The 13,086-nt window shown below is 35.2% G+C and overlaps 2 protein-coding genes across 3 annotated transcripts; one reads left to right on the forward strand and one right to left on the reverse strand.

Moving 5' to 3' along the window:
• Positions 1-93: 93 nt before the first annotated feature.
• On the reverse strand, positions 94-3,830 carry LOC135624442 (protein LOWER TEMPERATURE 1-like). The gene is made up of 6 exons (XM_065128054.1): positions 3,665-3,830; positions 3,473-3,518; positions 2,706-2,829; positions 2,076-2,152; positions 583-686; positions 94-380 (listed from the first exon to the last, which is right to left on the reverse strand). Exons 1-6 carry the CDS (start codon positions 3,818-3,820, stop codon positions 345-347), a joined length of 543 nt encoding a protein of 180 aa, XP_064984126.1. The 5' UTR covers positions 3,821-3,830; the 3' UTR covers positions 94-344.
• Positions 3,831-6,193: 2,363 nt separating this feature from the next.
• On the forward strand, positions 6,194-11,681 carry LOC104000106 (CBS domain-containing protein CBSCBSPB1). Of its 2 annotated transcripts, XM_009422053.3 has the most exons (14): positions 6,194-6,492; positions 7,155-7,323; positions 7,424-7,556; positions 7,641-7,811; positions 8,022-8,100; positions 8,240-8,353; positions 8,433-8,499; positions 9,795-9,900; positions 9,972-10,030; positions 10,342-10,451; positions 10,533-10,660; positions 10,735-10,820; positions 10,909-10,998; positions 11,356-11,681. In XM_009422053.3, the coding sequence occupies exons 1-14, from the start codon at positions 6,380-6,382 to the stop codon at positions 11,533-11,535; spliced, it is 1,605 nt and encodes a 534-aa protein (XP_009420328.2). In that variant the 5' UTR covers positions 6,194-6,379; the 3' UTR covers positions 11,536-11,681. The 2 variants fall into 2 exon arrangements, with proteins under 2 accessions (XP_009420328.2, XP_009420329.2); XM_009422054.3 differs by lacking the exon at positions 8,240-8,353.
• The last annotated feature ends 1,405 nt before the right edge of the window (positions 11,682-13,086 follow it).

A 13,086-nucleotide genomic window follows, 5' to 3' on the forward strand; every position in this document is an offset into this window, starting at 1 on the left:
ATCGAGTCGATTCTTTATCAAACACAACTCAGGAGAGCAGATTCTACATCAACATATCGACCTCAGTCTAAACTAATTAAGCCCGCATCAGACTGAACGCAAAGAAACACAAGTACATATTGATTACATTAGACAGCTCAATTGTCACAGCCCCTTGCATATTGTTGTCATGCTACTTCTACGCGAGATCAAGTAACAAAGAACAGAACACCAGCAGGGCAGCAAAGAAAATGCACCATCAGCCAAACAGGCATCTTGAAGTGTTTGATGCTCCTGCCGTTGGTCTTGAAGCTGGTACCGCATTTTGGTGCAACATCATTGTAGAAATTTGTTGATTCCTTCTACTATGCTTCGTCTTTCAAGCGTGCGATCAGTTCATCCTGCAACATACAAACGAGTTCCCATACTCTTTTAGTACAGCTGACTGAGAATTATGTGAGTACTTTCGTTTGCCAAAACAGACAAAATGAGATGATCCAAGGACTATACATTAAAAAATCACCGTCTTGCATCTCTACAGGAGCATGCAAGACAATGTGACTAACAAACTTTAATAGGAACACAGCAGCAAATAATCCTTACCTTTTTCCCTTTTGGTGAGAGTCCTCTCTCTTTCAAAAGTGCACGTAATCGCTCTACGGTCATCGTCTGAAGTTTCTTCTCAGATAATTCAGAACTGCAACTGCCTATAAAACCCAAAATTTCTCGGCAGCAAAACAATTTTCCATTTTCATTGTAACAATCAGAAGTTGAATTAGTCGGTTTGATGTTCACATAGTGAGAGTAGTGTCTTTAAATTAAAGGACTAGAAACAATAAGAAAACAAAGTCATAACCAAATACATTAGGAAATATTTAGTTATGAATCACATACTCTATCAAGATTAATGATTGATTAGTTATTGAGAGTGCATAACTTCCCTTCAAGATTTCTACAGAGATGGATAATTCATAGCTATTAAACCTGGAATAGGATGGCTTTGAAGATCCATATAAAAAAAATATAATGCTCCATGTCAATAACCATATATTATGACGGATTGTCATCTTTTCTTGTTTACATGTTGGTAAGACTAGTCAGAAGCTCCTGAAGATTCATATTCTGAAGAACTATTGGAATCATATGATATCTAGGAAAGGTTTCATGAACTGGAATCTTATGTACTGTCTATTTACTAACAATGAAATAACTGGATTGAATTTTAAACAATTGCCACTTGAACTTGTTACTTCACAGCTTGAGCACGCTGTACATATATACAACAGCAAGAATTGTCCGCAAGAATTTCTTTTTTGGTTGGTTGACCCCCCTCTTAATGATGTAATCATGTAATACTGGCAGGACATAACTCAATGTGATAGGCCATCTTACCCTTGGCTAGCTTACATATGCAATGATGACATACAGATACCATAACCACCATTGCACCATGTACCAGATAATTAAAAATGATGCAGATTGCAGAGTGCTAATCAGGCAGGCTGTCCCAAGAACTATATTGCTGATTTACATACTCTGCAGTTTGCAATATGGATTAACTTCCACCAATATGTCATGTTGTCGTTCCTATGTATTAATAAATTAAATAGAAATTTTATTTGTTCAATGTGGCGCACATATATGTATATATGTATATACGACTGCTCAGGATAGCATATTCCCATAGCATGGAACTCCAGAACCCTAACAAAATAGGTATAATCAACAAGCCAATTAACTCCATCTATCTGCTAGTTTCTTTATTATTAATTTAAGTAATGTCATTGATTCACTACTACTCGAAGAAAACTTCATCAGCTCTGGCAATGGGAAGGTAAAACAAGAACAGCCTAAAAATATTAGTTTTAAGAAGTTCTTAGGATATTGGTCAGTATTATTATTATTTATTTATTTCACATGTTGATTTGTTATATCAAAGGTAAAAACCATAAAAGAAATATTTTCCTTTTTAGTTTCCAAAATCACAAATGTTTTCAAGTAATTCGCTAGCAAAAGCCATTGAACATAGATGCTTTTCTAACCTAATTAATTTTTCATCCCACATGGTTAAGCAACTAAAAATTGTGGTAGGGTACCTCGATGACTAGTAGAAGCAGAACTAGTCTTCATCTTTTTTGGTGGAGACCTTCTCTCCGAAGTTCTGACAGCAGATCTGGAAAAAAAAAAAAAAAAACTCTTTGCTAGTTCAATAGACCATAAAACGCACCAATAACAGTTCCATCTATAAAAGACGCAAACAAGTTGACCGAAATTCATTGTGTCCTCTAAGTTCTTTAGAACTTCTAGCAAAGCTGCGAACAGGAATTTACATCCGGAGACTATAACTTACCTTTATTTCCAGCAATCTTTTACAGTTTTACTATAAAAAAAGTCAAGATGTAAACATAGCAAAGAATAGTACAGTCTCATTGCTTATTGGTGTTCGTAAATTTCCAGTATTAGCATGGTATGGCAAATTTTATTTGATGATATTTGGCTTGCAGCACAAACTGAATAAGCTGTCACTCTGATTCATAGGAATCCACAAATAAATGAAAATCTATTGTGCTGGCAAAGTAACTTCGATGAGGATTCTACCAATAAGGTCAACATGTAAGGGGACAAATCTAAAGAAAAGTACCATCTAGCAAAAGAAATGAAGGGGTATGCATGTGTTTCATGTATAAGCATTAATCTGTATCAAAAAATTGTCGAGCAAATAATACCTTTTGACTGTGCTGCTATCTGCGGCAGATTTAGCAATTACATCCTTTGCATCACTCTTTTGTTTGTTAATTTGGAGAGCTCTGATCAATATATTTGTTGAGTTTGTCTTGATTACTTGGCCCTCTAAATAAACAAAAGAAAAAGGGAAAATCTTAGTCATACAACCACCTAAAACTACCAGCAGTCGAAACATGAGAAAACAAGCACGACATGAAGTGGTTGTTCAGCCAAATCAGATGAAATACAATACCAAATGCAAATTCTATACCTACTCAATACACAATCATAAAATCAACATAATGTGCTTCCAGACAAGTGCGATATCAACTTAATTCACGTTCCACCTCTGTTGATATTTTCTTCTGCAATTTTAAAGTTAACAACCTTTACAGATTCAAATGGCCATAAATTGATCTTTCTAAACAGCAAATATAAACATGATTGAACTCCTAATGCATGAAAATGAAGTTACCCTGACCCGAAATAATGAATCAGAAACAAACCAGAGAACTGCTCAGCCACTCCCTACGTGTGCATGATGGCAAACATTTGGATTCGAAACCAAATCACAGACTAAACCGATCACGGAACACAAATCATCGCTAGCAAGGTTTCAGTGCACGCCATACGGAAAATAGTTTGTATTCACAGCATTCAAAGAAAATGATATATAGAACACATAGTAGGGCGAAATAAGATCGTGACAGGGGGAAAATTCGAACTTTGAGATACAACCAAGGAAAGAGATGGGGACCAAAAGAATAACCTGGTGGCGCGGTCTCATGATCACACACGTAAACCCGTATGCCACCCTACAAATCGCCCTGAACTCATCAGAAATTACTTACGAACTACTCCGACAAACAAGAAAGGAAGGAAGGAATGAACCCTGGAATGAGAGGGGAAAAAGCAGAAAGGGTTCGGGGGACGGAAGAGGATGAGGAGGAGGAAACAGTACCGGGTTGGAGGAGAGCACAGCGGAGGAGAAGAGGCCGCGGGACGGGAGGCCAGCGAGGTACTTCGAGGCTCCCCTGGCCGTCCGATCTGCGCTGGACGGCTGCGCTGCGGCTCCTTCCGCCAGGGGAGGGGCCGCGAAGCAGTTCTCCGTCTTCATTAGGACTATTGCAAGGCTTCGACGAGAAAGCCCCGTCGATCCATAAAAAAGAGCCAATTGAACCGGCCCACGGTTCACCTCGACCCGGCTTAATCCCTTAGACCGGTTTGCTCTGGATTTTAATTTGGCATATATCCCAAAGTAAATCCTAATTTATATTGGCATCCTTCGAGAAGTCAAATATAATATGAAAATATTAAGAATATCTTAGTTTTCAGGTCGACAAAAAATAAACAAAATATGATTTCATGTTTTATAATTCATTTATGGATGATATAATAAATAATTTGACAATTAAATATGACTAGTTATAAATTCAGTGTAATTATTTTTAAACATATAATTATTTAAAATTTTATCTAGGAATAGATCGTGATAATACGAGAATATTTGTCTTTATTTGAAGTTCGATATATAATAGTCATGTCACCCCGACACGATAAGAACCCAATGATCAAATACATCATATCAATATGATTAAACTCATCAAAAATTTTATTGAATCCGAAGAAGGGGCGATGATTAGTGTCGCATATATATTTTTTAATATCAAATATTCTCTCTTAATCCTTTTCATATCCTATCTCAAAATACTAAGTTGAGCGACAGATGCATCATGTCAAGTCGATCTTCGTATAATATAAAATTTAATATTATATTAAAAAATTTTATTAAATCTTGAATTGATTAATATGTTTTTGAAATAATTGATGTTGGAAATACATCGATCAATAACTCGAACCATTAAGAGTAAATTGTCGAAACAAGATAATCAGATGTTGTGTCAAGAAAAATATCATGTTGGAAATTGGACATCGAGTCAAAGAATCGATCAGTATGCTGAAAATCAGACCTTGTGAAGTTCGAACATCGTGCCGGAAGAATCAATTATTACGTTAAAAGATTAGATGTCATGAAAAAGTCAACATGCCAATAGATCGGGTGATATATCGGAAGAAAGAACGATGTATCAAAGACGCAAACGAAGTGCCGAAAGATCGGACGATATATCAGATTGATATACAATGTGCTGAAAAGCTTCGTAATTGTGTCGAATATGTGATTGGATTGTTAAATTTTCATCGAGATCTTTCTAGGTCAAACTGAGTTGGTATTGGACCAAAACCATGCTAACTTGTCGAGAAAGCCAATGAGCTTGGACCTGGGTCAAACTAGACCCATTAGAAGGCCAAAACAATGGCCTTAAGTAGGTTTGAGCAATGGAACCACTTGAGTCAGTCGACAAGCACAAATTATGCTTATTAGTGTTGTCGGCAATGGTACTGTCTAGGGTGGCGATGGTACCACCAAAAATTCAAAATTTGTGATAGTAGCACCACTCGAAAGTCTAAAATTATAGCGTTAAAAGTTACGATGCTAGTACCATTAGGTGTAGTACCCACCCATACCCTAAATTTATTGGAGATTTAAAATTTTTGACTCTATTTTTAAGCCTTTGGAGCCTATAAATATCATATATTAAGGCTTAAACAATGTAGCATTAAATTATAAGTTTATGAAGGGTTATAGCTCTCTCTTTGAGTATTGTTTGAGTCTCTTCCTCTTTCTTGAGTTTAGATGTGATTCTATTTTGTATAAGATAAGAGATCTTATAAAAAAGTGAGTATAGAGGTTCTCTATGTTAAAAGGCGAAAAGCTATAACAATGATAATTGATATTCATTTGTTGAAAAGAAGATCGCTAATGAAAACCTAAGTCGTAGGCCGTGAGAGATCTTGTAAAAGAGTGAGTATGAAAGTTTTCTCCTAAGCTTGTTAAAAGGAAAAAAGTTATAACAAGAATAATTATCTTCACGCTTTGAAAAGAAAATCGATAACGAAAGCTAGTGGCCTTAAACAAAAATGAATCGGGGGAATAGACATAAATCGGGAAGACCAAATCACTATAAATCGATTTGCATTTCTTCTATTACTTTTGATTTATTGTGATTTACTCATTTACTTTACTCACATCTCTAACTTATGTTGTTGATTAATCATATTTTCAAAAAAGATTTATTGATCGAACTTTATAATCATATTAAAATTTGCTATAATTTGGTTCTAACTCAAAAGTTTACTAAAAAAATTGATAGAGTTTTTACTCAAAACTATGTGTCATTTACATGTATTATGATAGTAAATAGTTATGAATTGATAGAAATTTACGAAAAATAGAAAACTGATTCTTTTGAGTACTTTTAGGTAGACATTATATTTTCATACTCTTCCAATAACTTTTATTTTTATTATTTTTATTTAAATTTAATTTTGTTTTTGTTTTTTTAGAAACTTAAAACAAGAAAACCTTTTTTTTTCCAAGTAATTCGTCCAAAAATAATTCTGTAGGTTATATCGAAGTTGCATTCGCCGGGAAGAGGAGGAAGCCCGGATCTCTCCCATGTCTCTCGGGTCCGATCCGCTCGCCGTTGCCGGCGATCGGATTCTACTCGGGGGTCCCGGAGAGAGAGCGGCGATCGTCTGAGGTATAATAGCGGCGGCGGAGGAGACTGGTGGGGCTGGGGGTGGGAAGGGGCGTCGTTCATCGTCGGATAAACTCATGGACGGCCATGGCGGCGGCGGGTCGTCGCGAAGGAGTGCATCCGGGGGGAAGAAGGCACCGGATAACGGCAGCGGTGGTGTCGTCGGGCGGACTTCTATAACTCGCTCCCCGTGTGTTTCTTGCCCCTTTTTCTTGTCGATAATTCTCTTGCTCGATTCATTTGGCCTATCTCATTGGCTTCGTCTTCTTATAATCTTCAATAGGTAAAGGTTGATTTTTGTTCCTGGTTTTGTGATATATCTTTGGGTTGAACATTGGAGATTAGAGGATTCATAACCTAGGATAAAACGGCTCGGGCTCTGTACTTCTTTTGGTAGGCTTCTTGATCGTAGATAGATGAACTTGTGGAACTTGATGTTTAATGAACGAAATCAGGGTGCTTTCGCCGTATCATTAAATTGTTTAGGTCTCTTTGTCTAATTCAGCTTAACTTTGTCACTGATAAGTCATCATTCGTCTTTATCGGCGTGAGCACATCGGTTCTGGGGTCTATACAGTTTTGCCGTTCCCGGATGAACCCCAAAAGTTGATCGTTCTTCTATTACGATCACCGCAATGATGTGAGCTAAATTTAATATAATGCTTGCTTGAACAATTATATGGTAATGTAAGTTGACAAGACTTTGATTGTCTCATTACTGCTATTTAATCTTTGTTCATGTTACTGGTTGCTGTTTAGCTACTTCTATAGGTTAGTTTGACATACTATCCACAAGTGAAAAATATTGCAGTTGTGGTATTAAATATCTTATATTTTTATCCCTGATGGCAGGATTCTGATTGGAGACAGAAATTTAAGGGGAATACGATTGTCAAAGTCCTTAACACTAGCTGAAAATTCTACCGTGCATGAAGCCTGCCGTAGGATGGCTGTACAAAGGGTTGATGCTGTATTGTTAACAGATTCAAATGCATTGCTTTGTGGAATCCTAACAGACAAGGTTTCGTTTGTGTTATGCATGAACCTTTATTAGAATGGAGTTGGAGTGTTGGAGACCATAATGCTGTTTATGTTTTTTGTTCTTTTTTCTCTGTTGTAAGGATATAACCACAAGAGTTGTTGCTCGAGAACTAAAGCTTCAAGAAACTCAAGTTTCAAAAGTGATGACTCGAAATCCATTTTTTGTGCTTTCGGACACATTGGCGGTTGAAGCTTTGCAGAAAATGGTGCAAGGTTTGTATCATGGAACATTTGAGGCATCTCTATCCCTTTTATATCAAATTTGTTATCAATATAACTTCCTCCTACAACTTTCAGGAAAGTTTAGACATTTGCCCATTGTTGAAAATGGTGAAGTCATTGGCTTACTTGACATAGCAAAATGTCTATATGATGCAATAGCACGCATGGAAAGGGAAGCTGAAAAGGGAAAGGCCATTGCAGCTGCTGTTCAAAGGATGGAAAAGCATTGGGGCTCATCTTTTTCTGGTTGGTGGATTAGATATGTACTCTAATTGGATCCTTTATGCTCTAAAAAAAATCTTGTTTTATTATGATTATGGCATTATCTATTTTGCTTAAAAACATTGTAGTTTTCAACTTTTCATTACACTATTCAAAATCTCTGAAAAATGATTATTGCTTGGCAACTAATAAATCAGTTGAAATCATAACAATTTTAAGATTTGTGCTCTCTAGGTCCTGCGACATTTATTGAAACTCTTCAAGAGTGGATTTTTAGGCCACGTTTATCAACCATCATTCAAGAGAACTCGAAGTAGGTAATATTATATTTTGGAATTTACATACTGATGCATCATAATATATTACTCTTTTGCTTGCTAGTAGCTGACCAAAATATTGCATACGAACAACCAACAATTTTTCAATTTGCTGATGGTGGAACCTTTTCCTAGGTTTGTTAGAGTCTCACCAACTGATTCAGTGTTAACTGCAACAAAGAAAATGCTTGAGCTGAAAATAAGTTCAGCAGTTGTAACAATTGAAAATAAACTTCAGGGGATTTTGACGTATGCTTCTTAATCTTATGTTGGTCGTCCTTATTTAGTTTTGTCCTTTTGCTAAGCTCTTTTTTGCTTTATTGATCAGTTCAAGAGACATTTTAATGCGAGTAATTGCCAAGAATGTTTCTCCAGAATTGACTCCTGTGAAAAAGGTATCTCATCGGATACATGCTTTTTCTTGTCATTGTTCATCCCCGCTAAGTTTCTGTTGACATTGATTTTCTGGGGATTCTTTTTGCATGGGACCACTTTTGTTGCCAAGAAAAAGGTGGGAGAAAAATTTCCACCAAAGAATTCTTTTCTTGGAGTTGTTCGGTTGCATGGTTGCAGGAAATTGAAAAAAAAACTGCTTCATTTAAATTTTTTCTTGCATTTGAAATTTATGAAAAAAATATGAAGTGAGTCTCTTTTTGGAAGAATATGTTGAAAAGCCGTAGGAAGAAGTTCTCTTTCATTTTCAGGATAAAAATATATAAAATGAAATCCAAACTTTTCGTAGAAGTCAGCAAATTCAATCTCTATAATATTCCTATTAATTAAACAACAAAAAAGAGATTTACCAAGAATAACAGTTCTATATTACCCTGGCGACCAAATAATACCTTGGACAAAAAAGTATGAGTAAGAAATGACTTATGAAATTTTGTAGCAAAAAATAGTGGCTTGGAATTTTCGGACCTAATTTATCTCTCATATTATGATTTGCAGCCATTTTAGAGTTTGCAATTTAATTAAATCATTTTTCCTCTTAATTGATACTCGTTGTACTCTAATATAAGCCATGTATTCATGGATTAAGTATAGGATCATCCTGTTGGTGCTAAAACGTATTGGGTCATATCACATTGTGGATCCTGATTGCAACTCCAATTCTTTTATGCACTGTAGCATAATCATGTTCTCTTCTGTGTATATGAAATATTACTTTGATTCAACAGAATTAGAAAAAGAAATACTTGGAATTTTTTATTTTTTGAATATTTTAAGAATATATTGATTTTTTTTTCATCACATCTTGTTATATAAGATGCCCAAATTATATAGTTGAATTACGTTTTTTGCAAATGGTTTAATTTATCATTCTTATTTGGAATAAAATTATTTTAATCTAGATTCATTTTAAAGTCAGCTATTCGCCTGTAAAATATGTAGCTGAACAAGTGCAAGTTATATATAAAACTTCACACCATTGTACACCAATTTCTATGCTGGTAAAGAACAGACAGTAACATATGTTACATACTTAATAGGCCAGTGACTTTCACTAATTTGAGTTCGTTTAGAGGTGAGCAAACCTGATTTGTTGTGGTAACAAATTATTCATTCATGCCTTTGTTTTTCAGTATCTTATTTTTCTCAATTTGATTCTTCAAGAACTCACTTTTATGTCTAAGATTCTGCTGAAGAGATATGCTTTACTTTTTTTTCCTTTAATTTTAACATTCAGGTCATGACTCCAAATCCTGAGTGTGGGACAATTGATACACCAATTGCTGATGCTCTCCATACAATGCACGAGAGGAAATTTTTGCATCTACCTGTTGTAGATAGAGGTATGCTTACCCATGAGAAATGGAAAATGTTCTCCTCGATTGTTACTTAGATAGTTTATGCCTTGCAACAGATGGGGACGTTGTTGCAGTTGTTGATGTTATTCATATTGCTCATGCTGCAATAGCTGCTGTAAGTCATTTGGTACCTTTCTTGAGCTATTCCGTGTCTGGATCTGCTTGATATTTTCAATCTACTTAAGACGGCATGCCAGCATCATTTTCAAGTATAATTACTGAGCTTGAAAAAATAAGTGTGCTGAGAACTAACTTCAGAATTTGCAAACCTGATGGCGTCAGTCACATTACAATTGCCTGTTTTGAGAAGATGTTACAAAAAATAAAAATAAATGTCATAAACTGGGGAATTGGATGTATTGGATCATGCAACCAGTGTCATTAATCAATGATGCCACATGACAATGTTCTGTATTGGATATGTAGGTGGGAAGCAGGACATGTGGTGGAATTGAAACAGCAAGTTCCATGATGCAGAACTTTTTGGATTCTGCATTGTCCCTACAACCTTTGTATCATGATGATGATTGTCAAAGGTTTCTTACTGTTATCTTATTTCAGTCACTGAACTCTTTGTTCATCAATAACATCCGTATCTCACCATAGTAGCATTTCAGTGAAGGATCTACACAAGTTACCGCAGATACAGAAAGATCATCAGCCTTTTATCCACCTTCAGACTTATCAGCTAGTTTTGGCTTTAAGCTCGAGGATAAACAGCAGAGAATGCATAGATTTAATTGTGGTATGGAGTCTGATCAAAATTTCAGGGGAGTAGTTTGGTTTTAGGACTAATCACTTTTTAGTTTCATGGTGCAGAAACACACAGCTTGGCAGATCTTATAACTTGTATACTCCAGAGCGTGGGTGATGATATCGATAGAAATCATCTTCCACAGATATTGGTAATTATCTAGCTGTTTAACTATAGAATTCATGTACCTTTTAGCTAGTTACATATTTGTCAACATGATATCTTGATGATGTGTCCAGTACGAAGACGAGGACCATGACAAGGTTATCCTTGCATCAGACAGTGACCTTGTAGCGGCAGTGGACCATGCTAGACAATCTGGTTGGAAGGTATCATGTTTCTTGTTTGACGCTGGTGGATGCCAACATGTTTGATTAAGTTCTCAAATTTTTTCTTTCATATAACTCTTATTGTTGGTTAAGTACAGTTGAAGTTCCACGAAGATATGTGTTCATTAAGGACAAAATAATGGAAACCAATTGAGATAGTTATGTTGAAAGATGTTAGGGAATACTGATCTAAGGACTAGTAGCCATTGGTTGGTATTCAGATTGAAGTATAGTGAAGTTATATCCAGTGGTTCAAACAACACTCTACGTTGCATTCAGTTATTACTGAACATTACAATGGTTGAAGGTGATAATGGAATGGATTGGATGCTTATGGTAAGCTCTTCTATTTTGCAGAGTTTAAGGTTGCATTTGGATTTCTCGGGTTTGGGTCACAAGAAGAAGGGTCATGGATCAGGAGATCTTGAGTGTGCAGATACGGATGCATGGGCCACTGCATACAGGTCTGTTGCAGCAGGTGCAGCGCTAATTGCTGGTATCGGAGTAATGGCTTACTTGAAAAGATCAGCATCATAAATACATCAGGATCAACTCCAAATACTCATAACTACAGAAATTTTTCAATGAGAACTCCGAGGAGTTGCTTGAGAGTGTATAAATATCTTATATGATATACTTTGTATCTGTTTCCTTAATATGCAGAATAAAAAGGTCTTTGGCAATTTGTGTTACAAAGCTTGTCTTTCCCTTCCTGTTATATTCTCTTGTTGTTGTATAAAATTAAACATAATTATTGGTTGATAATTGCTTTTGGCTTAACTTGGCATTCATTTTCTGCCCTAATTAGGATCAAGTGTGATGTGTCCATATATAATCATGGAGTATTTTGATGGAGTAATTTGAGTTGATTTCATATCTGATGGCTTCTTGAAAATTCTTTTTAGTTGTTACCAGTACTTTCATTTTGCTCTTATGGAAAAAATAGCCTGAAATAACTAGAATGGTAACATCAATGATTTGATGATGGATAAGTAAATAATTGTGTAAAAATCATAATAATATACTTTTTTGATGATAGCAATAAGCTTTATAATGACTAATCCTCCTATCTCTATCATCATTATAAGGAAAATGAACTGTTATATCTTCAAGATTATATGCTTAGGATATAAGAAACTAATGTTCCAAGTATATAGGATTGTGGTGCATTAACATTTTTCAATGTTCATGCACATCTGTTTTTACATTTATTGTAGTTGCTTGTATAATATTCATATATATAATGCCAATGTTGGGAACACCTGCATCCCCTGCTTTCCATTCCCCTTCTTTTCTCTTCTTTTGAATCTTCTCAATTATAGTCTCTGTTAGATCAATAAAACTAGTAATTCATGATGGAAAACCATGGAGGGTTCCAGAAACAAGAAAAGTGAAGGGATTCAACTCTCTAGGAGTTCTTATTTACTAGTTTAATAGAGATGGGGTATCTTTTCAAGTGGTCCATATAACTCCTCTAACCTAACTCAAGTTAACATAACCAAACTTGTATGTCTTTTAATTGTATCCTAGTTAATTTAACCAAGGAAGTCAACCAATCTAACTCTAGTCCTTGGCCTAAGAAATAAACCTTCCTCTGCATGTTTCAATATTGGAAGAAGACATCATCTGATCATCAAATGAAGCATTTAAGAGGAAGAAAACACTTGGAAATTGAAGTATAATTTGTCTCATACTTAATCTGTAAAATATATTTTTAGAACATGCTTTTTTATTGCAAAACTAATACTTCTCATAATCACATTTCACATTGAATAAATGAAGAGGAGTAAATGTGAAAATAATACTAACCATGAATTTACAACCATAACCATAATTATGAACTCTATTCTATTATATCAACAAGCATTAGAGATTAAAGACAAATGACATGCTTAATTATCCTTTCTCAAAAGTGAATAAAAAATAGAATGTGGGACCCATATATAGGGTTAGGGTTGGGATTTTATTTCCCTCAACTCTAGTTAGGGTTTATTTTTTTATATGTATATATATATATATTTTTTTTTTTTTTTTGAAGTGTGGTTGGGTTAGAACTAGGGTTAGGGTTAAAAAAAAATTGCTATAAAT

This window comes from Musa acuminata, chromosome BXJ2-10, assembly GCF_036884655.1.
Source record: "Musa acuminata AAA Group cultivar baxijiao chromosome BXJ2-10, Cavendish_Baxijiao_AAA, whole genome shotgun sequence".
Taxonomy (NCBI): Eukaryota; Viridiplantae; Streptophyta; class Magnoliopsida; order Zingiberales; family Musaceae; genus Musa; species Musa acuminata.

What these genes read in the sequence shown, in the direction of transcription:
- LOC104000106 (XM_009422053.3), top strand. Translation starts at nt 6,380, where the DNA reads ATGGACGGCCATGGCGGCGGCGGGTCGTCGCGAAGGAGTGCATCCGGG. An exon ending in ATCATTCAAGAGAACTCGAA is followed by an intron (nt 8,101 to 8,239) that starts GTAGGTAATATT and finishes ACCTTTTCCTAG; the next exon opens with GTTTGTTAGAGTCTCACCAA. An exon ending in AAACTTCAGGGGATTTTGAC is followed by an intron (nt 8,354 to 8,432) that starts GTATGCTTCTTA and finishes TTTATTGATCAG; the next exon opens with TTCAAGAGACATTTTAATGC.
- LOC135624442 (XM_065128054.1), bottom strand. Translation starts at nt 3,820, where the DNA reads ATGAAGACGGAGAACTGCTTCGCGGCCCCTCCCCTGGCGGAAGGAGCC. An exon ending in CTGTGCTCTCCTCCAACCCG is followed by an intron (nt 3,519 to 3,664) that starts GTACTGTTTCCT and finishes GGCGATTTGTAG; the next exon opens with GGTGGCATACGGGTTTACGT. An exon ending in GATAGCAGCACAGTCAAAAG is followed by an intron (nt 2,153 to 2,705) that starts GTATTATTTGCT and finishes TTTTTTTTCCAG; the next exon opens with ATCTGCTGTCAGAACTTCGG.